Genomic DNA, 23,083 nt, shown 5'->3' with positions numbered 1-23,083 from the left:
GCAGGAGACATAGGTTAGAATTGCACTGAGATGCTGGGCCCAGGCAAAACCACGACACCCTATGTAAAAAAAATAACTAAAGCAGAAAAGGGTTGGAGGCATGGCTCAACTGGTAGAGTGCCTGCCTTGCTAGTGTGAGGCCCTGAGTTCAAACCCCATACTGTCAAAAAAGATCAAAAATGAGTTTGTGATCCAGTTCTTGTCACAAATCTGAAAAAAATTAATACATTTAACTATATAAACACTGTTTAAATAAAATGCAGAAAAATAAATGTAGGGGGGGAAATCACCACACTTGACACAGCATTGCTTACAGACCAGTGAGGAAAGAGTCCATACAGACTCCACACTGACGAAGCCAGGTGGGTATTTCACAAAACAGGAAGTATATCTAGTTAGTACAAATGTGAGAAAAAAAATTCAACCTTACTATTAATAAAAGAAATGCAAAGGGAAAACTGAAGCTTATTAAGAAAAGAATCTTTTTAGAGTGGAGACAGGCCTAACCGGGTTCAAGGCATGCTACCCCCAAATCTGGCACCCTGCCATTTTGAGACACCAGCAGAAACAGGAAGGTCAGTGTCACCCTCTTGTCCTCCCCCCCCCCACCTGGAGGCCATAACGGAATCTTCTGGCCTTCATTTAAAGTAGGCCATAAGACCTTAGTTCAGGAGATATTCCCCCATACCATATACCAGAAGAAAAGAAGGGCCCTTATTTCTGAACACACAGAGATGTCAAGAGGGATTTAAATAAACAAGCCTTGCTAATTGTCCCAGCCTCTTACTCCTGGATGCTGACCTCTTGGCCCAATCATGCTTTATTATGATAGTCTTTAGCTCTTCACCAAACTTAGGGCCAAAATAGGCAGTGCTCTGTTTGTTTTCATCTTCATTTGCAAAGGCTTCTATGTCACCTAGAAGTAAAATCCTGTGTTTTTCTCCTGTTAATCTGTCTTTTATTATAAGCTCCTCAGCCATGACCTTGCAGCATGTGAGGAAAGGGTATTACTTCTCCTCCCCTGCAGGCCATCTGTTTAATATTGGTGGGAATGTAAACGGATGTGTCATTGATGGAAAAATAAATTATTAAGTCCCTATAGAATATATCAAGATGTAAAATGTTTATGTGGTCTTCTTGAGCAATTGCACTTCTAGGGATTTGGATGAAGAAATATTTACACAAGAATGAAAGTATGCACACAGGTAATTGGTATTGCAGTGTTTATAAGAGTGAAAAATAAAAATGGTCCAAGTTGATACCAGTGCAGAATTGATGGGGGAGAGTGGACTGCTGTATGGAGATGTCCATGATACACGGTGAATGAACCAAACGCTTTAAAAAGTTCAGGTGTACAAAGACCCTGTTAATATGTCTATGTGAGTTTTAGTGAAGCTGTGTTTGTCCAGAATGTGAGTCCCAAAGACAGAGGCTCAGAACTGCTCCCTGCTGTACCTTTGCCGCCTAAAGCAATGTGTCTATTCTTGCTGTCATGCAGTCGTGTTCAATGGATGAGTGAGAGAAATTTAGAACATTCTTTACCAAATGTCAGTAGTGCTGCCAGTGAATTGTTCTTTGTTCCTTATGGTTTTTTTTCCTATCGTTTGAGTTGTTTCATGTTTATGAAAACAACTATTTTGAAAACATATTTTAAAATGTGTGGGTTTTGCCTAGAGCCTGTGAAAATGTGGCAGCCTCACCCATTTCTGTGGCTGTGTAAACCTGGCTCACCTTCCTAGGAAAACAATTTGATATTCAAAGAAATCACAAAACTATCCCTTTGTCTATTAGTTTGATATGGACATTTGTGCTATAGAAAAACTGCAAAATCTGAAGTCATCTATGCATCTAAAAGTCAGTTTTAATATAAGAAAAATAAAAACCCTGGCCAGCCTAGAGTCTTCTCTAATGGAGAGAAAGAAAATTATGTGACCATAACCCATGAGGTGGAGTTCTATGTGACAATGGCCAATTCTGAAGATTCTGTACCAGTGAGAACAGCAGGAGGCTGAAAACGGGCATGTGATGGGTTAATTTACATGTAAGGAAAATGAGAGTGCCCTTAGATTAATACAGGAATTCTAGGTATTAACACAAGACCCCTAACTGCTTTGTGCCTCAATTTCCTTATCTACAAAATGGATTAATAACTTCCCAGCATTAAAAGGATTGAAATGAGAGGATTCAATGAATTGTGCGGTTTGTTTTTACTGTTATTCTCCTCCTTAGCATATTTAATTAAAAAAACACAGCAGGTGAAATAGCTAAAGAGGGAGTGAGGAACAGATTCAAGAAAGTGAACTTTGAAGTTGGGCCCCACGCATCCTGGGCGTTCCTGGGGCCTTGGGCGAGGAAAAGCGTTTGGTGACCACACGGGGGCGCAGGCGCTCAGACCAGACAAGGTGTTCCCGACGGCGTCCAGCAGGGGACGCTGCAGTCGGCCGCGGCAGAGGCGGGACCGGAAGCCGGGCTGGAGATACTGGGAGCCTGAGTCGACTCCTCCCGCTTCCGCTGCCGCCGGCCTTTGCTCCGGAGTCCAGTCGCCTTCTTTTCGCAGCCTCGCTTGCTGCCGCTGCCGCCGCCGGGATGCCGCTGGAAAACCTGGAGGAGGAGGGTCTGCCCAAGAACCCCGACCTGCGCATCGCGCAGCTGCGCTTCCTGCTTAGCCTGCCGGAGCACCGCGGGGACGCGGCGGTGCGCGAGGAGCTGATGGCGGCCGTCCGTGACAACAGTGAGGCCCCGCGAGCGCCGAGTCAGCGGCCTAGGCCAGGGCCGGCCCCGCGCCCCGCCCCGCCGAGTGGTCCCCGAGACCCGGACGGGCTTCTCTGCCCTTGGGGCTTTTGCGGTGTTGGGGAAGCCTGGGGGACCCGCCTTGCTGTCACGGTGGTCCATCCTCTCCCGCGGCAGCCAAGGCTCGGCGGCTGCATGTCCCGCGCGGCCGTGCCCTGCCCGCCGGGGCCGCGCCTTCCCGGGGAGGGAGGTCGGGCTTCCGAGCAGTGAACGGTGCCTCGCCGGGCACGTGTGAGCGCAGTGCTGAGCAGGGGTGTAAGTCACCTTTTGCTGCCCGAAGGTCCTTGGCACTGAAAACAAGCCGAGGGCTGCCACCCTCCAGACCTGGTAGAGTCGGCGGGCTCCCACCGGGCCGGGGCGGGAGGACGTCCCGGGTGTACTGGAGGACACAAGGCTGACACTGAGTTTGGCGTGCCAGTGGCCTCACCCCAACTCTACTCTTTGGCTTTCAGACATGGCTCCTTATTACGAAGCCTTGTGCAAATCCCTGGACTGGCAGATGGACGTGGACCTACTGAACAAAATGAAGAAGGCAAACGAGGAAGAGCTGAAACGTCTGGATGAGGAGCTGGAAGATGCGGAGAAGAATCTGGGAGAGAGTGAAATTCGAGATGCAATGATGGCAAAGGCTGAGTACCTGTGTCGGATAGGTGACAAGGTGAATGGACTAATTCTAGGTCGTTTTAAAAATTAAAGAGATGAAGGCGAGGGTATATGGTAGATGGATTACATATAGTTGTATGAAAAAGAACAAAGAAACCTCTTGCCATTGCTTTAAGTGGGGCGGGGAGGGGATTGAGAGGGAGAGACGGTGGGGGCAATTTAACTAATGTGCACCGGAAGCCTAATCGGAATTGTCAGTATGAATTCCTCCCGCCCCAATAGCGAATATATATTAAAAAATTTTCTCAAAGTGCAAGGGTAATCATAATTACCTGAAGTAGGGAGTCAGGGCAGTGAATATAAAGAAGTAATAGTCTTGTAGTACCCTATTTCCTGCTCTAGACAGCAGCCTGCTGTATATTCTTCACCTGTTGGGAGCATTGCACTTGGTTAAGAAACATTTGTTGTGCATTTTTAAATTTTGCACTAGTAATGCTTTCCTTTTAAGGAGATAATTATGTTGAAGCTCTGTTTGATCTTTCTTTATTCCCTACATCCCCAGAGATAACATCTTTAGTTTTTGTGCATTTACATGTGTTTATATGTCCTATAGAAAATGGGTAGTATTTTTTTAAAGTTTTGGTTTGGTTTTGTTTTTATACATAGGTGTTCTCAGGTTTTTGCTTTTCATCTGGCATTGTATCTGAGACCTTCATAAATCTTACTTATTCTGGTTAACTGCTGCTACTATCCCACTGTGAAACGTAGCATGGTTTGTATATCCAGCTGTTTTTCCTTTACAAACTGCTGCTGTAAAACGCTGTCATGTATGTCTCCTTGTATATATGAGCCAGTGTTTTTCTAGGCTACCAAGTAGTCAATGGAACAGTGGAACAAAATTGCTGGAATAAGCAGTTTTTATTTTACTACATCTGGTTATCTGTGCATAATACTAACAATATGGGACCTTTATTTTTATATTTTGTGGTATTGGGCCTTGAACTCACGGCCTACACTTTGAGGCATTCCACCAGCCCTTTTTTCCAGATGGGTCTCACAGACTATTTGCACCTGCTGGCTTCAAACCTTTAATCTCTTGATCAGCTAGGATTACAGGTGTGAGCCACTGGTGCCTGTCTTAATTTTTTTTTTTTGTAGTAGTTGTGGTGGTTAAGGGGATGGGCTTTGAATGTTCTTAAACTAGTATACTCATATCCTGCAGTATTCAGAAGTAGGATGTCATGGTTTCAACATAAAACATGAAGTAGGGTGAGCTCTGGGGTCAGTTTACCTGAGTTTTATTTTCAGCTTGAGTAATGGTAACTTATGTAACCTTCTGTTTCCTCATCTGTGAAACAAGGATAATGATGCTTTTTACTTAATGTTGACTAAAGGTAAAGGCACAGAGTTGGCACCTGGCACAAACTTAAGTGCTTTTGTGAAGCTTTTGTTTAGTAAGTTTTTCCCCCCTCACTACAAATTTAAGAGTTGGTCATTGTGAGAATTTGGAAAATATCAAAGTTTAAAAATAGTTTGTGTATACATTTAGATTGTGTAAGTGGCTCAGTTTGGTTTGAAAGTAATGTGTTACATGTGAATGTAAAACTTACAGGTTTTGGTTTAGGTCTTGAGTTTCAGAAAAGACATGCTTGAATCAGCATTGGGGAGGGGGTTGTAAGATGGGTATGTCCTCCACCTTTGTAGTATTTCCTTATTTTTCCCCATTCATGTGTTGTATTACTAGATACTTTATTTGTGGGTGTTTACTCATTGTGTTACTGTTGATTATAGTTTTTATTCTTTATGATGCTGAATTCATTGCAAATTTTTTAGTGGAGGGTGTTTCAAGACATTTTGTTCTTTTGGTATGGTCTCATTGGTCTTTTTGTTTTTGATGCAAGATGTCATAAATTCATTTGCTATTTTCACTGTTGAAATCTAGAGTCATCTATTTCTCCTAGGATCCCTGGTTCCTTTTATTGAGGGACAGTATTTGTACATCAAGATCTGAGTGCTGGGGTACACCTCTTGCTGTCTTTGACAGTCCCTTTTATAAATACATGAAGCAAAACTACAATTATGTAAACAGCCAGACATATTCTGAAAAGTACCAAATATAAACAAATAACTTTATTTACACTCTTGGAAAGCAATAGAATCACTGTCTTCCACAATGCCTTGAGTTGAAATTGTATATTTACACATTCAGTTGTACTCTATAAGTGACTATGATGGGATTCCCTTTATCTTTAAAATGGTTATGATAGATATTTTTTAACAGTATTTTGAAGTGATGTAATTATTAAAGGTAAAAAACACTGAATACACTGAATATGTTGAAGCAATCTGGGTAAATTAAGAGTGCTTTTCTTGTATTGTTTTCTAGAATGTAAACACATGCTAGACATTTCTTATGCTTTATACAAGTAGATATATATACAAGAATATATATTTATACAAGAATAGTACTTATTCAGCATCAATTCATGGCCTTCTTGTGTTATATCTACTACTACCCATCTCAGCTCTTTTGAAGAGAATCTTAGACAGCTGATAGCTTTTACAACTTGTAAATTTTTCTCACCTTTTGTGTTGGATTTCTTGGACAGGAAGGAGCTCTGACAGCCTTTCGCAAGACATATGACAAAACCGTGGCCCTGGGTCACCGACTGGATATTGTATTCTATCTCCTTAGGATTGGTCTCTTTTATATGGATAATGATCTCATCACACGAAATACAGAAAAGGCCAAAAGGTACCTTTTATATATTCCCTTTAAATTGTCATGCTATGAATGAGAAATTGAGAGGAGGAATTCCCATTTTCTTTTGTTTGAAACTGTTAAATTTGCTCAAATAAACATTGTACTTGCTGAATAAAATTCTTTAAATATTTTCTTTTGGTTAAAGTATTTAAAAGTTCTCTCTTTGAAAACTTTTAAAAAGTGGCATTGTCTGTTTATTATAACCTTGACATTTTTATGTAATAGCCTAATAGAAGAAGGAGGAGACTGGGACAGAAGAAACCGCCTAAAAGTATATCAAGGTCTTTATTGTGTGGCTATTCGTGACTTCAAACAGGCAGCTGAACTCTTTCTTGACACTGTTTCAACATTTACATCCTATGAACTCATGGATTACAAAACATTTGTGACTTACACTGTGTATGTCAGCATGATAGCTTTAGAAAGACCAGATCTCAGGGAGAAGGTAATGACTGAATCTCTAATACTAATGCTTAAAGGATTGTTCATGCCTTTCTAATCTTAAGTACACAAAAATTTGTTTTGATGTTTTTCATACCAGGTCATTAAAGGAGCAGAAATTCTTGAAGTGTTGCACAGTCTTCCAGCAGTTCGGCAGTATCTGTTTTCTCTCTATGAATGTCGTTACTCAGTTTTCTTCCAATCATTAGGTAAGGACAGAATTGCTAGTTTTGATTATGTGTCTTTGTCTTCTAATTCCGTGTACAAATAACCAAAGCTGGTTTTTCACATAATCTGAAAAATGCAATCTGTAGATAACTGCAAGTCTTTGATCAGCATGGCTAATCTGCTCAGTTTTATTTAGAGGAAATTCAGCAAACAGTTCCATTTTTATATGGTCCAGGAGGTGTAAGAATGACTTATTGAGCCACACTCCCAGCCCTTTTGTAGTTTTTACTTATTTTTCAGGTAGGGTCTTACGTCTTTGACTGGGACCAGCCTGAGACTGTGATCCTCCTATGGCCTCCGTGTGCCTGGATCACAGGTGTGCACTGCCATTCCTGGATTATTGGTTGAGAGATAGGGTCCTGCTAACTTTTTTCGTGGGCTGGCCTTGAACTGATCCTCCTTATCTTTGCCTCCCAAGTAGCTGGCATAACAGGTGTGAGCTACTGCAACCAGCCTTACATTTTTTAAGAGTTTAAGGAATAGATGAGTATGTGACAGCACATTGTTTTGTGATTCTTGGTTTGTCTTTTCTGCTAACTAGAATTTTGGGGAGATCTAACATTTTTTTTTTTTTAACTTCTTAATTTTCCTGACATTAGCACAGTGCTTGTTATATTACTGAGAGCTCTATGTAAGGGCTGCATCATACAGAAGAACAGCTTTGCCAACTTTTGAATGTTTAAGGTATAATCTCTTCCCACCCTCCCCATTCTTACTAGCAACATTTTATTCTAATACTTTTGGGCCAAAGTTTTTGTTTTTACTAAATCTACATACCTCCCAGATATTTTAAATGCACAAGATAGAAAAGTTGAGTCTTCTTTTGATGGCAGGGTCATTATTATATTATTTATCTTTATGTGTATAGTGAGACACAGGGCATACTGGGTTTTGTAAGAGTCTGCTTCTCTAAAAATTCAGAGCAATATGCTTTGACTGTAACTGAAAAAGGAAGTGAAATCCTTTTCTAGGTAATGTTTGATTGTTTTTAGGAATTAGAGACAAACTAAGAAAGTGAAAGCTATGATAGACTGCATTCTACCCTGTTCCCAAATCCCTACATTTACTCTCACAAAATTCTTTCAGATTTTTGTTACATATCCTACTAGACCTTTTATGCATTTGTATGCAATTAAACAAGGTTATGTATACATAACTTTTTCCAACAGTGTCATAAAATAATAAGTAGTAAAGGCATTCACTGTCCATTCCCAGTGTCCTTTCTCTTCAGGCAGTTGCTGTTACCAAGCTCCCAGTATGTCCTTCAGGGGCATTTGTATCCGGAGATAAAAGCATGTAACAACTCTAAATATCCATATTGTGGGCGTATTTTACATGCTGTTTTCTATGTAGCTTTTCCTTCTCTGAGTAATACAAAGAATCTTGTCACTAGACAAATGGACTTATTTTTATGTAACTGACATTGCCCATATAGTTATGAGCTGAGTAAGTAGAACTCTCAGTTATCTTAAGACTTCCTAGTATTTCAGTGTGTAATGTGCCAGAGTTTATTCTCTGACAGAAAATGAGGTTGCTTCCAGTATAAGAATCCTGCACTGAACATTCATGTAGTTCTTTTACACTTACTTCCTTAGGAAAAGAATCCAAGGAATTGAATTTTGTAGAGGGTAAATACATCTTGACCACTAATAATATGCCAGTTTATATGTACATACTTTGTTCATGTCTTTATAGTATTCAAGAGTGTCCCCACTCTCTCCTGTACTCAGTCTCGGAGAAATGATTTATTGGTTTTAAATATCTTATTGGTGACAATGGACCTCAACACATGCTTAGTGGTCATTGATCCCTATGTTCTAAAATCATGGGGTCTTTTTGTCACCTTTATCATACTTGCCTTTGATGGTCCTTCACTTCTCACAATTTTGTTCTGTTGTTTCCACAGTAAGAATTGTTTTCTCCTGACCTACCTCCTTGTTCTTTTTTTAGACTTCTCAGTGACTGACTAATTTGGACTGGATCATTGCCCTTGTGTCTGACTTCATACTGTAATTAAACACATCTGATGGCAGTGATCCCCCAATTCTAGTCTCTAACCCCAGACTTTCTACTGAGTACCAGACACGTGCCTGAATGCCTCTTTGGTATCTTCACTTGGTTGTGTAATGGGCACATCCACTTAAATAGTGCTGAAATGTGATTGAATCTGTCTCCCATTCAAAAAACAAAAGCCAGCCAACATTCTGCAGCTTCTCCAGGATCTTGACCTTGTTCACATTACAATCACAAGTGCACTGTTGATTCTTTTCTATCAGTCATCTTTATCTGTGCAACACTCTCCTTATTAATACTTTGAAATCTCGTCTTCCTATTCCTGGGCTGAGCCATGCTGATCCTGCCTTGGGACCTTTGCTGACTTGCATTACTATCCTCAGCTTAGCTGTTTCTTAGGTCTTCTCTGTTCACTCATGCCAGTGGAGGCTCTCCTCATCACTTTCATTTTCTTCACAGAGCTTGTCATTCCCCGAGATTATGTTCAACCATTTCTACCTTTTGAAACTTGAATTTCTATGGCAGCAAAGATCTTGTCTTTTGGCCTACTATCTGGAACAATGGTGTACAGTAGTTATTCAGCAAAGTAATTTGTGTTGGTTTCTCATTAATATCCTGTGTACAATTTTTTTTTTCTTACTGGTTAGAGCTTTCTAGTTAAGCCTGTTAACTTTTATGTTATAAATAAGTCTTGTTTATTGTCTCCAAACCTTAAGTCCATCTATTTCTTAAAATAGGATGTAAGTCCCTTTATTGGTTTTGTTGTATAACTTTTTGAAAATGACTGATGTATACCTCTGTTTGGTCTGCATAAATCTTTTATCTGTCACTATGCCTGCTGTTTCTGTTAGAATTGTTTGAAAAATATAGTGAAATTAATTTTGCTTGAGGTCACAAAAAAAGTTCCCCATGGTTAAAATACTAATACATTAACTTTGCCACCGGTGGACAGATTCCTTCACAAGCTGGGCTCTTCAGTGGGTGATGTTACATATCTATGTGAAAGGAAGGCTGCTAACTTGTCATCTTATTCATTGCAGCTGTTGTGGAACAGGAAATGAAAAAGGACTGGCTATTTGCTCCTCATTATCGATACTATGTAAGAGAAATGAGAATTCATGCATACAGCCAGCTGTTGGAATCATATAGGTCATTAACCCTTGGCTATATGGCAGAAGCATTTGGTGTTGGTGTGGAATTCATTGATCAGTAAGTTTAAATAACATCCTGTTAACCTATGTTTTAAATTCCCTTTTAATGTTTTTCTACATTTTCTGTTTGCATTGCTTCCATCAATTTTAAGGGGGGGAAAAAAACTGCAAGAATTTTTTTTCAAAGTATTTTGCGAACAGTCATGGCTGTCATCTCTTCCTTCCTTACAGCCTGCTCCTTCCAGTGTCAGATGAGAAAAGCAAGCTGGTTTGTTAAAGATCATTAGAGTACTTGTTACTTTGTTGATCTCACTGTAGCTATCATGATGACTTAGATCACTGCATATTTTTTGCACATCCTCTGAAGTCTACCTTAGAAATAGCATGTCTGAGGAGGTAAAGGTGTACTCTAAGATTGAGGGTCAGCCAAGATGCAGAAACAGAAATAGCAAATGCAGGGTTTTTAGCCGGGTTGTTGCAGATCACTCCAGGAGAAGCAGTTGCCTGTGAGCACTAAGGTTGAGAGTGAGGGAGGTTAAGTTATTGGTGTAGGACCTTGTAGTTTATTTCATGCTGTGAAGTTTGAATTTTAACCTAGGTTTTGGGATGCCATTAGAGGCTTTTAGGTATGGAAGTGACATGGTTTCATGTTGCATCCTAAAGAGAGAAGGGGATAGAGATGAGTTGGGTTGTTCAGTACACAGAGGTGATGTTACGGTGGCAGCAGACATTCAGACTATGTGATCTCAGTGGTTTACTTTCAAAGTTAATGATGCAGTTTTTCTTGGTCTACAATAAAAAAAGTGATGGATAAAATGAAGTTGCATTCCATTTAAATAAGACCATTTTCTTTTTAGTAACTATTTTTTTCCCAGCATTTTATTATTAACAATTTCAAATACAGAAAAAAATTCTAAATTGTATAATGAAGTTTACCAAAATGTTAAAATGTTTCACTTAAATCTTAAGGTACACCATATGCACTAGCTCCAGCTTCCAGTAATGTATTGAAAATGCAGTTGATATTTTTCTAAGCATTCTTCATGAAGCCATACTGGTTTGTTTTCTCTATGTTAGGGAACTGTCCAGATTTATTGCTGCTGGGAGACTACACTGCAAAATAGATAAAGTGAATGAAATAGTGGAAACAAACAGGTATTCTCATTTTGTGATCATTTGTTATACAGCTCAGAACAAGAACTTTTGCTATAGAGTAATGTGAACTAGTAAATCATTTTTTCTTGATTTTATAGACCCGATAGCAAGAACTGGCAGTATCAAGAAACTATCAAGAAAGGAGATCTGCTACTGAACAGAGTTCAGAAGCTTTCCAGAGTAATTAATATGTAAAACTATTTTTAATTACTTGGAATTTTTGTAGCTTCACTATGTACCCAGTTCAGCTGTATAAAATAAATATTCCACTGTTTCTGTGCTGTTGTTTTTTTTTTTCCTTAAATGGGTTTATGTTCTGTCATTTGAACATCTGTGGTGATACAGCATAATGGTTACAATGAGACTTTAGCACCAATGACAAAATCAAAGTTGTTCATCTCCTAGTTAGTCAGATGGGGTAAGTGCTGTGAAGCGGCTCTTTTCTGCAAAGTGTCTCAGAAAACCTCTGCTGGAAGGGGTGAGTTCAACTATGATGTAAGAGCTTTTGTAAGTGTCATAATGTTTGCCCAGAGGAAAGACAGCAAGTCACTAGAGGCTTCAGGTGTTTTGACTTCACGTTTTAGAAGTGTTACAAAGCAGTAGGTGACAGTGGCATGGCTTGTAAAGGTGGCAGGAGGATGGTGAATGGGAAATGGTATTTTACTGTAAAAGGCAGGAAAGGGAAGGAAGCTTTTGGTGTTTTAAGACATATTAGTGAAAACACATCATCTCATATGGCTGAAAATTGATGCAATTCAACACTTTTGCATGACAAACTTCCTCAGTTAACAGCCTGAGAAATCAAGCGCCCACTGTAGGGGAGATGATACTTAATAGCAAAATATTAGAAGTATTACCTTCAAAGTCCAGCTGTGACTACTATCAGTGTTGTCAGATGAGGAGCCACTGGTATGTGGGGTAAAGAGTGCAGCGTGGCTAAAGCTGTGCTTGAGTTTCTTGGAGGTACTGTGTGGAGGCTTTTAGTTGGACATCTGTAGTAAAGCATTTGAGAACAGCCACTTAAGAATTTCTAAAAATGCTTATGAACAAAAAGTGCCCTATGATTCTGAAAATCACTGAGAACTTGCTGAGTTCCTTGTGTCCATTTAGACTGAGCAGAACACTATTTTTAGCAAATTGACTTTGTAGCTCAGGGTACAAGAAAAGATTGAAATAATGCTTTCTTTTAGCTCCCACCTGTAAAACTACTTGGCCAGCAACTATGGCTTTTTTTGATCAAGGCTGAGGCTTACTGTGGCCTTAAAAGGAAAGTCCCCAACACTTTCTTCTTCCTTGCTTGTAGCATTTAGCCATCTGCCTAAAATTAGTAGGTGAGAATGACAGGTAAGAAATGCTGAAAGAAACAACTGCTGTTGATTCTAGAAAACTCCAGAACTGGTGATGAAGATCTAGTAGAAAAACTTTTTACCTTATTGGTGACACAATACAACTTTGAAGATAGGGAATCAAGTTTTGTTTGTTTTATGAAAAATAACACATGCTCATTGCAAAAGAAATGCAAGCATTTAACAAGTAGAATCACTTTGAAATTATCCCCTACAGAAAGTATTAAGGACCTTTTCTCTGCAGATACTGAGTGATGAATATTCTGTATATTTACTCCTATGAGTAAAAATACTTTTAATACAAAATTGGATCCCTTGTTATGTATCATTCAAGACTTTTTCTATGTTAATTACAAATCCCAGTGGCATACTGTTAAGCCTCAAAAGTATCAGCTCGAAGGTGAAAATAAATTTGGAATCCAAGAAATCCCTTTTACACGATGGCACGTGATTCAGGAGAAACAGTGCCACTGGATGCTGCAGCTGGAAAAGTCCAGTTCTAGTCCCAGCTCCCCACACTGGCCATCATAACCAACCCCAAGAGTTATTTCATCTCACATTGAGTCCATTTCCTCATCTGTAAAATGGGCTACAATGAGGTTATTTAGGTGAAGAACACCACAAACTGTAAAGCAGTATATAAAAACATGCGCTTTTTCTAAACATTGATCTACCATTTGATGCAGCAATACCACTCTTGGGGATATACCCAAAAGACTGTGACACAGGTTACTCCAGAGGCACCTGCACACCCATGTTTGTTGCGGCACTATTCACAATAGCCAAGTTATGGAAACAGCCAAGATGCCCCACTACTGACGAATGGATCAAGAAAATGTGGTATCTATACACAATGGAATTTTATGCAGCCATGAAGAAGAACGAAATGTTATCATTCGCCGGTAAATGGATGGAAGTGGAGAACATCATTCTGAGTGAGGTTAGCCTGGCCCAAAAGACCAAAAATCGTATGTTCTCCCTCATATGTGGACATTAGATCAAGGGCAAACACAACAAGGGGACTGGACTATGAGCACATGATAAAAGCGAGAGCACACAAGGGAGGTGTGAGGATAGGTAAGACACCTAAAAAATTAGCTAGCATTTGTTGCCCTTAACGCAGAGAAACTAAAGCAGATACCTTAAAAGCAACTGAGGCCAATAGGAAAAGGGGACCAGGAACTAGAGAAAATGTTAGATCAAAAAGCGTTAACATAGAAGGTTAACACACACGCACAGGAAATCAATGTGAGTCAATGCCCTGTATAGCTATCCTTATCTCAACCAGCAAAAACCCTTGTTCCTTCCTATTATTGCTTCTACTCTCTCTACAACAAAATTAGAGATAAGGGCAAAATAGTTTCTGCTGGGTATTGAGGGGGTGGGGGGGAGAGGGAGGGGGTGGAGTGGGTGGTAAGGGAGGGGGTGGGGGCAGGGGGGAGAAATGAACCAAGCCCTGTATGCACATATAAACAATAAAAGGAAAAAAAAATGCGCTTTTGACTATATTAATAAAAATGTTAGCTGAAACCCAATATTAGATGAATGAATTGGTTAATTACATCAGTGTTACGTGATAGACTTAATGTTAGACTTTTAAATTTGATCTTGGTGATATCGATGTTTCAATAAACCATAAGACTACGTAGAATGCTAAGTCAATTTGATTTTCCGTCTGATAATCCTTTCAAGGAAATTTTAGGTTCACAACCCTATTTTCCACAGAAGATTAAAGCTTGGTGAGATTTTGATAGGAAATGCATTACACTGTATATGGAGAAGGAAAGTCTTGTATTTACCCACAGTTTCACATTGTTTTCTTCTGTCCTAATATTCAAAATTCCTTCTCTCATAGTTTCTTTTATGTTTACAGAATGCCCTGTAACCCTTCTTTTAAGGTAAGAAAACAGAATTGTTTTTCTAAAATTAAATTCTTAGTTTTCCTTTATCTGAGAATGTCTGATTCCCCCCTCCGCCTTTTTAAAAAAAAAAAAAAAAGGAAAAAACAGAGAGGGGACTGTGATAATCCCTTGCCTTCTGAATGCTACACAAACCTGTAGTTGTTACTAATCCTATACCTCTACAACGGTCAGGGACAGTGATCTCACATCCGTCTAGAAAAAAACAAAAAATTTTAATAGCCACTAGTTTTAATTCCCAACCCATAGAACCAACAATTACCATTGTTCTTGTGTTTCTGAAGATAAGCAAAATGATATATCAAGTACTTTCAGCAGTGTCCTCCAAACCCTTTGTGGTCTTGAAGTATACTGTGAAGAGAGAAAGCTGTTGTCATTCAGAAATAATGGTATAACGGTCTCTGTACAGACTAGGTTTAAGAAGTAAAGCAAACTTTTACTTGCCAAAGAATTCATTCATTTGCCAAAAGAATGATTAGCTTTCCTTTCAGCTATTATGTCACCTTTCCATCATGAAAGGTCAACGGGAAAGTTGCCACTAGGGGGTGTTTCAACAACTATACCAACCCTGCCTTTCAGAAGTTACCAGAGACCTGCTTTTCCAAAGTTTGATTAGTATAATATCACGCTGATAAACTCTACATTTGACTTTTGAGGCCTTACTCAGCTTTTCTTGGACCCCTCTGGGTTAGAAGCTGTTCATTCACATACACCTCAGAAACCTGGAACCAAGATGACATCCACTAATTCCTAGTCCTCTTTCCAGGCCATTGGTTCTGCTCATTCAGAATGCCTTCCTGTGAACCTACTTACCACTAAGTACCCTGTACTCGCTGTCTGTCCTCAGTCACAGACTTCCAACTTCCCACCTCTACCTCCTCTAGGTTATTCCAGATCTGAACAGCTGGCTTAGTTATCCTGCTAAGAACTTTGAAACAGACAAGTTCTACACTAAATACCCTAACTTCACAGATCCCAAGTCTTAACTCCAGTGCTCTTTTTCTACATGCTACTTCCATCCACTGTCATACTTTCACTTAGGAGTCACCACCATCTCCGAATAGATCTACTTTTGAAAATGAAACCTTTCCACTTAGACCCTGGTATCCTATTCCATACTTTGGCCTATTCCTCAAAGTACTGTGACCACCTTAAAAACTGGTTCCTTCACCTGCCATGGGAGTTAGCCCCTCTTTGCAATCAAACAAGTGTCTTGACAGTGCCTGCCTAGATTCTTTGGTAGCTTCTAGTTCTCTTCTTTCAATACTCAACATCTATACCCTCATTAGTCACTTAGCCACATCTTTGCCTATACTCTTAATTCTTTGGCAACCTCCAAACTTTTCTACCCAACAAATACCTATTATTCTCATTATCTTGAGAAAATAACAGAAAAAAAAATTACGTAAGGTTGTGGGTAATTATAATGGTTAAATCTCTAAACTTCTTACTCTAAACCCTTTCCGAGTCACCTCTTGCTTTCCCTTACTTCTCTGATGCTTCACTCTGAATTGCTGCTTCTGCATCTGTCTTCACCACAGTACTCTTGGCTAGAGTTTTGTCCTAGGCTGTGTTCTCTCTCTGGGCCTTCAAAGGTGGGCTTGAGGGTTTGTGAAATCCTGGAAATAGAGTATTAAGTGTGGTGTGCCTGTGATTCTTGGAGTCCGTGACCAAAAATAAAAACATTAAGAACAGTCTGGTATTCACAGCCTCATTCTGCTACCTACTAGATGAGGGACCTGAGGCAAGATACCACCTTAAAAGTTCATCATTATAGTTGGGGTCAAAATACCTGCCTTCCAAAAGCTTTGTGAGAGACAGAAAGTATGTAAAATGCTTGCTATAATATCTGGCTCACTAATAAGACTTACAAGTAAGAATTATTTTGGCATAATAATAAGCCAAATACAAGAATTACCTATTTTTCCCAGGTAAATTCAGCTACTGCCATGACCTCATTTCCCACCCAAAAGTGAAAAACAACTTCCTCTCTATTCATAGCTCAAACTTCTTAACTATGCTTCATCTAGAGTCTACAACCAACTGGGCACAAACTTTCTTTTTCCCCTGGCAATTTAAATCCATTGTTACATTTTTTTTTTTTCTTTTCTGTTACCATGTCACATTTCATTTCATACTCATCAATTGCTTTGGCCATGCTGGATATATAAACCATCTTAGACTCATTCACTCTTTAACAGTCAACATAATTACACCTTCAAGGCTGTTGGTTTTACCTTTAAAAGATTTCTAAGGGCTGGGGATACAGCTCAGTGGTAAAGTGCTTGCCTAGCACGAATGGGGCCCTGGGTTTGATCCGCAGCACCACAAAATTATACATAAAATATCAGTTCTTGTAATTCCTATTATCACAGCCTTAGTTTAGAAACTCAGTAGGTCTTACCTGAATTATTACAATAGCTTTGCAAATTATTTTTGTTCCAAGGTTTTCACCTGTCCATTGTGTCTTCCCATAGTTAGTGGAGGACCCTAAGTTATGGAGATTTTTAGGAAAAGTATTAAATTATAACCAAATACTTTAGCAACAGGATTAAGAGCTTCTTAGAAGAAAGACTTAAAGAGGAGAAAGGTGTATAAGAACAGAGAACACTTAGGGGAAAGCGCTTTTCATAGGAGGGTAAAGGCTTACGTTGGAGGCAAGAAGTATCTCCTAGGAGATACTCTTATACTGCCAGCTTTGTTCCGTGCCCTTTAGTTGTAGAAAACAGGTAACTGGCCAACTGGTTGCTTTACAAGGTAAAAGACCAATCTAATTAGTTGCTTTTAGTGAAAATGCAAGAAACAAGGAAATAGATTTTAGTGCACCTTTGATTCCCACAGTGTCCAGTAAAGATATCAATGGCTCTTCCTTTTGGTAGCTGTACAGTGTTGGGACTGGACTTTGCGACATCTCTGGGCTCTGACAATTACATGTCAGAGTTAATATGAGGTTGATCCCATATGTTGTAAAGACAAAGGCTTCATGACAATAAAGGTCCTTAACAATCTTACACTTAACTCCTTCAACCCCCACCAAGTTTCATGCAGAATTATTTTCTCACATTTCTTCCCACCTTTGTCCCACTTGCTCCTCTGCCCAAAATGACCTTACCCTGTCTTTCTTCCAGTGAAATTCCATATGCCAAGGTCCAAACTGCCAAATCCTCTTGCTTGAATTGAGATGGTCTCTCTTGCTATCCAGGGCGAGGTTACCTGCAAGGGAATGGAAGTAAAAAGGGTAAAAGATTGAGTGGGTGATCCATTTCCTGGAAGGTCCGAGGACACTCACAGTAGAAGGATTTATCCACAGGAGCTTCTTATAATTGCATCCAGTCACTGGTTGATCTAAGAAGGGAATGGGAGGTCCACTAGACAGTGGGGACTGATGCCAGTCTGGCTCCTTGATGTAAGATTTGAACATTTTTCCCCCAATACACAAAGCAGTTGCTCCCCTTATCTTAAGCAACAAAAAAATTCAACGTACTGGAATGATTTATCTATAAATGGTAAAACTGACCAGATTTCTATGCATAAAATGTTACATTCAGAATAATAATTAAATGCTTTTGTATGGCCAGTAAGGGAGGTATTTAAAAATAAGGAAGAGATTAGACTAGCTCTGGCTAAAAACAAAAAAAAACTCCAGTCAAAACTGACTGCTTGTCATCAAATTTACAGATAAGCAAGTTCAAACAGAATGGAGTTTTCAAATATCAATTCTCTCCTTCCCCCCATTTCCTTCACAAACCTGCAGGGCCAAAATACAGTAGTATCCAGTGTGTACTCAGTTAACTGACTTACCCAAGGCAAAATTCTGTGCCAGGAATGGAAACATCCTAATGCCTCAGAAGTATTTATTTGGCTTATACTGGAGGGAGGCTAAAGTGCAGGTGCTTCCCAAGGATGTCTGATGTAAAGAGGCAAACTAGACTGAGAGGGCTTAGTATCAAGAGGCAGAAACATGTGAAATATTTCATGCAGCCAACCTTATTTATTGAGAAGTCCTAATTTTATTGCCTGTTTAGTAACATGTTTGTTCCATAAACTAGTATCTCATAAAGCAAAGCACAACTTTTTCTTATAAATAGTATAAATTATTTTATTTACAGAAACTTGTTACAAAACAAATAGACTATATATTTCTTCTCTTTTAAATATCCAAAGTAATTTTCTATCCCTTGACATTTGTTCATGTTCTATACAGCAGCCAACACAAAGTCCAGCTGAGATGCTCTTGATTATGTGTACACATTATCAAACTATTCACACATTTTAACACAGGAGATTGCTTTTATAACCAAGCTCAAACAAAACAAAACAAAACAAAACAAAACAAAAACCCAAAAAACGAAGCAAAATGCTTTCAAGGCCCTACATTCACACCGACAGTATGTAGTGCTCATTTAAATGATCTGAAAACGTAAAATGTTTTGCACAAGATGTAAAAATGATTATTTTCCTCTAAACAATGAAACGTTTAACAATCACTTTTTCAAAGCCCAACTTTCCCCCCACCCAGGACAGAATGAGAGACATTAAGAAATTCCTTGGCAACAGAACTCTTGCAGGAAGACAGCTGCCTTTTAAGTTATGGTTTTCAAATTATACATTTTTTTCAATGTCCTCAGAGGTATACTTCTTTGTATTATATTTTTGGAATACAAAATATTTTAAATATTCTATTTTAAACTCTGTATTTCATGAGTTACTAACAAAGCAGACACATCATGTAAGTTGCTGGCTGACAAAAGATTTTTAACCCTTGGTGCCACTGGTCAATCCATTGCCAGTCAAATTACTGTGAACCTAAAGGTCTTAAATTTAAAATATCTTATAAAATTTACCAGCACTGGTGGTTTTCAACTCCTCCCCTAAAATTTTAGAAACAATAGTTAAGCAGAAAAAGCAAACTCCAGAAATTCAACTGAACATTCAAGTCTTTTTAAAGAGAATCTGTCTAAGCTTAAAACTAAGTTCAGGCACTTTCAGTTTTTCAATTAGTTTTAACCCACATAACATACTAATAATACACGTGTGCTCAGAGTGTATACACACACACACTTGCGCTCACACACACTCGCACATAAAATACTAACAAATGAAAAGCAGTGTGTCACTTAGTTACATGTAGTCTATCAGGAAATCAGGCAACTAAGGAGAAGCAATGCCCACTTCATCTGTATGAATCCACTCCCGAGACATTAAAAGGGACAAAGACTTTCACAGAACAGAGGCATCCCTTAAACTGTAAAGGAGGCAGGTTCTAGAACTATTGGCTTGGCAGTGAACCACTTCAAATTATAAAAAGGTATTTACTTTTATTAATTAATAAATAAATACTAGATGATCTCAATTGTACCAAAACAGGATATCAGAAAAAAAGACCTGTGCAAAAATACATATTTAAATATGTACAATTCATTTTTAACAAAATATGTCTTCTGAAATAGGGATACTTCCATATTTATAATAGAACAAGAAATCCCAAAATAAAGATACAAAAGTAGGTTTTGTATAATTCTTTGTTCATCATTGCAGCACTTTTTTTGAAGGTTAAGAAAACTGCAGAAGTTGTCATGAAATTCTGTTGGAAAGAATATAAAAATTATCTTGGTTTTAAATTGATACCAAAGTCTGTCTAGAAACAACCCAACCACTGCAAATTTGGTTTTTGTAAGTTAATTTAATTCAAAAAAATACATGTCCTCCCATGTTTTAAATGGTCTTAATTGTTCATCATAATAAAAGGTCATTGTTGGAGAAAATAAAATATTTGAACAGTCTAAAATTTAATAGCACTGTTTAGAATAGGTCTGTTTGTGGCAGGCAGAATTCAAAATGGCTAATTTCCTAATCCCAATGCTCTGTGTATTACCAGGAGACATAATGAAATTCAATTAAAACCTCAGTCTAAGAAATCAAATGATCAACATTCACTAATCTAAGTATCTACATTGTTCTGAATCAACTTGCTACTGTGTGGATTCTATTCACATCTTTCGGAACAACATGATCTGTCTATAAATTCCATCACTAAAATCAACTTAATTTATAACCATCAAGTCCCCTTGGCTTTGAAAATAAATTCAACCCATACCCCATTGCACTTGTCACCAAGGAATCCACTAAGTACGTCCCGATTCCCTCTCATCTCTCTTCCCCACTGGGATGAACCACCAGACTGATTTCTCCTAACAATACCAAACTGGCCCATCCACATTCTCTTCTTGCTAGCTCTCCTATAGTATCATTTTAAAAACATTTACTGATTGATTGCATAATAAGTGAACAAGATACTGTTCTCCCCTTCCTTTAAAAAAAAAAATCAGTATTTTACATCAATTTATAGCTAAAGTATCTGCATAAAGTCTTTGTTTTCTTACACAATAAGAATAATTCTGTAGTAATTCACATTATTAGGCTGGTAACCAAGTATTTATTCATTCTACCTGTTGTTGACTTGAAATTCCCTGAAACTTAAGTTTGTAACCCAAGAATTGTGGGGAAACAAGGATACTCTGACTGGCTCTGTCCAGGCCCTGCCCAGCACAATGATCAGAGCCATGGAAATTTTACCCTGTGTTCGGCTACTCTGTGTGTTCTCCTAAGCCAGAGGTCTGGTTCTTGGTTCAGGAGTTGTGATGGTGGGATGGCCCATTAAAAGGACCCAAGTCACCAAATTTAATGACACCTTCTTAAGCAATGCTGTTTTAACATTTTAAACTTTCATTTGGGATTGAATACTACAAAAATATCTTGGAGGGTTCCAAACCTCTCTGATCCCAAGACAGGAGGGTGTGTGTCAGGAAACACTATGCAGGCCTCACACAAAGCCTCCACATGGGCATATGAATATACTTCCCAACTTCCCCAACCTTGGGGTCTGCTCTCTGCATCCAGATAAACACCTGCTGGGGCCTGAAGGTATGTGGGGACACACAACAATGCCCACAGCAGTGGAAGCAGAAATTTATACTTCATCTCAGGGATGATATCCAGAGAGGAAAATGGGGGGGGGGGGAGGGGTAATGCCTTGGAAATATTTAAGTAAATCCTAATAATTTCAGTTTAAAAAGGCAAATCTTAAAAAACAGAGCATGACAATCAATTCAATCTGACATACTGTTTAACAGGAAAATTCCATCTCTTTGGAAATCCTGGAAAAAGTTTTCACCCCCACAGGGATTTTACCTTCCCCCACCATCTGCCTTGATTTGGCTGTCCATTATCAAAACTAGTTTCCATTTTATGTTTTTCCTATCACATAGAATTGGTTTTGTACCATAAAAAGTTAAGCCTCCATAATGACTGATACTTGCTGCCTAGGTAGGCATCAATGGCTTCAAACCAGTTTGTAAGTTCAAAGCTTCTGACAGCTTCATATCCCAAATTACATGCAAAAGGCTGGGCTAATGTGTCATGATGCCTTGAGCCAATATCACGTTCTATTTCTGAAACACTGCTATAAAAATCTAACGCCAAATTCCCTTCTCCAGAAAGCTGCTCAGAGTACAGCTCTCTTTCCTCTGGAAGGTTTCCAATCTCCAGCTAAGGTGCCTATCTGCTGGAGAGTGATCTACAGAAGACAGCGTGTAAGAAAAAAGAAACTGGTAGGGAGAGGGAGAAAAGAGAAAAGTCTACAATAACGCTCTTGCCAAAACATTCTTTTGCCCAGCCAATCTCTTCAAAGAGTGGCTCCGTGATATACTGCAAGTTAAAAAAACAAACAAAAACTTGTCACAGATTGGTAGCAAGCAGTCCAGACCACTTTAGCACTGATAAAAGCAATCCGGTGCTGAACTCGATCCAGTGTCCTTTAAAAGTACTCACTGCTACAGACACAGCTTCAGGGAAATCCTCGTGGAAACAACGGCCTGGCAGTTACCCTGGAGGCCCACAGGAGGTTGGGAAAAGAGACTCAAAGGCATCGTGGAGTCCAGAGTGCTGAGTGGAGGTGTAACTTGTCCTCAAAAGTGTCCAAATTATTCCTCCCCGTGCTATTTTCAGCTGTCAGGGACGCGCCTTTGGCTTTCAAAAGAGAGGGGGGTGGGGAAACAATGAAGAGGTAAGTAAGCAGCTGTACACTGTATTCTCATGATTCTGAAAAGAATATTCCAAAGGCCACACACATTAGAGGTCACTGATGGGATAAGGCTAGGAACAGTCAGCTGGAGAATTTGGCCTTAGTTTTCAAAGCTTTCACTGCCCTTGGGCACAATCACTCTCAAGATTTACTTCCACAAAACTGGCAAGCAGAGATTCAGGCCTGGGTTTCTAGCTTAAAGAACTAGAAATGTTGCATTTTCTGTTTTTTGTTTTTCAATTTTTTTCTTTTGTCTCCTTGAAGGTTGTTAACTGAGAACAGAACAAGGTTAGATTGGGCTAGCACATATAGGTACACTAGCTCATACTCAAAGCAGGGCCTCATGGCAGCAAGAGAGAATTCTGGCTTCACCCTGGGCTACATTTAGTAAGTCCTTAGGCCGTCAGCAAATTCTTGGGTGGGGGGTGCCTGCCCAACCCCATCTTAGGGCTTCTCAGAACATCCTACTTCATTTCCTTGTTTGAAGGCTTCACCCAGCTCAGTTAGCACTGTTTTGAGGCCCACTCTACAAGGATCAGCAAGTTGAGGTCTCTACTTTTCAAGAAGCAGCATCAGTACTTTGAGATACT

At 39.2% G+C, this 23,083-nt stretch overlaps 2 protein-coding genes across 14 annotated transcripts in view; one reads left to right on the top strand and one right to left on the bottom strand.

The window, feature by feature from the left end:
* The first annotated feature begins 2,489 nt into the window (after positions 1 to 2,489).
* Positions 2,490 to 11,419, top strand: Psmd6 (proteasome 26S subunit, non-ATPase 6). The gene is made up of 8 exons (XM_020173446.2): positions 2,490 to 2,731; positions 3,243 to 3,448; positions 6,003 to 6,148; positions 6,383 to 6,602; positions 6,699 to 6,807; positions 9,880 to 10,048; positions 11,068 to 11,145; positions 11,244 to 11,419. The coding sequence occupies exons 1-8, from the start codon at positions 2,587 to 2,589 to the stop codon at positions 11,338 to 11,340; spliced, it is 1,170 nt and encodes a 389-aa protein (XP_020029035.1). The 5' UTR covers positions 2,490 to 2,586; the 3' UTR covers positions 11,341 to 11,419.
* Positions 10,531 to 23,083, bottom strand: part of Atxn7 (ataxin 7) — a 124,509-nt gene continuing 111,956 nt past the window's right edge. For 6 of the 13 annotated variants that reach the window (XM_074044132.1, XM_074044129.1, XM_074044120.1 and 3 more), the window contains 4 exons: positions 14,673 to 22,438; positions 12,343 to 12,463; positions 12,003 to 12,137; positions 10,531 to 10,779 (listed from right to left, as the gene is read on the bottom strand). In XM_074044132.1, coding sequence (XP_073900233.1) covers positions 22,329 to 22,438 — 110 coding nt within the window. In that variant the 3' untranslated portion in view covers positions 10,531 to 10,779; positions 12,003 to 12,137; positions 12,343 to 12,463; positions 14,673 to 22,328. The remainder of the gene's footprint in view (positions 10,780 to 12,002; positions 12,138 to 12,342; positions 12,464 to 14,672; positions 22,439 to 23,083) is intronic. The other 7 variants (XM_074044126.1, XM_074044128.1, XM_074044122.1 and 4 more) reach the window with 7 other exon arrangements.

The sequence above is a fragment of the Castor canadensis genome, chromosome 10 (genome assembly GCF_047511655.1).
Source record: "Castor canadensis chromosome 10, mCasCan1.hap1v2, whole genome shotgun sequence".
NCBI lineage: Eukaryota > Metazoa > Chordata > Mammalia > Rodentia > Castoridae > Castor > Castor canadensis.
This window is presented reverse-complemented; position numbering and strand designations above follow the sequence as displayed.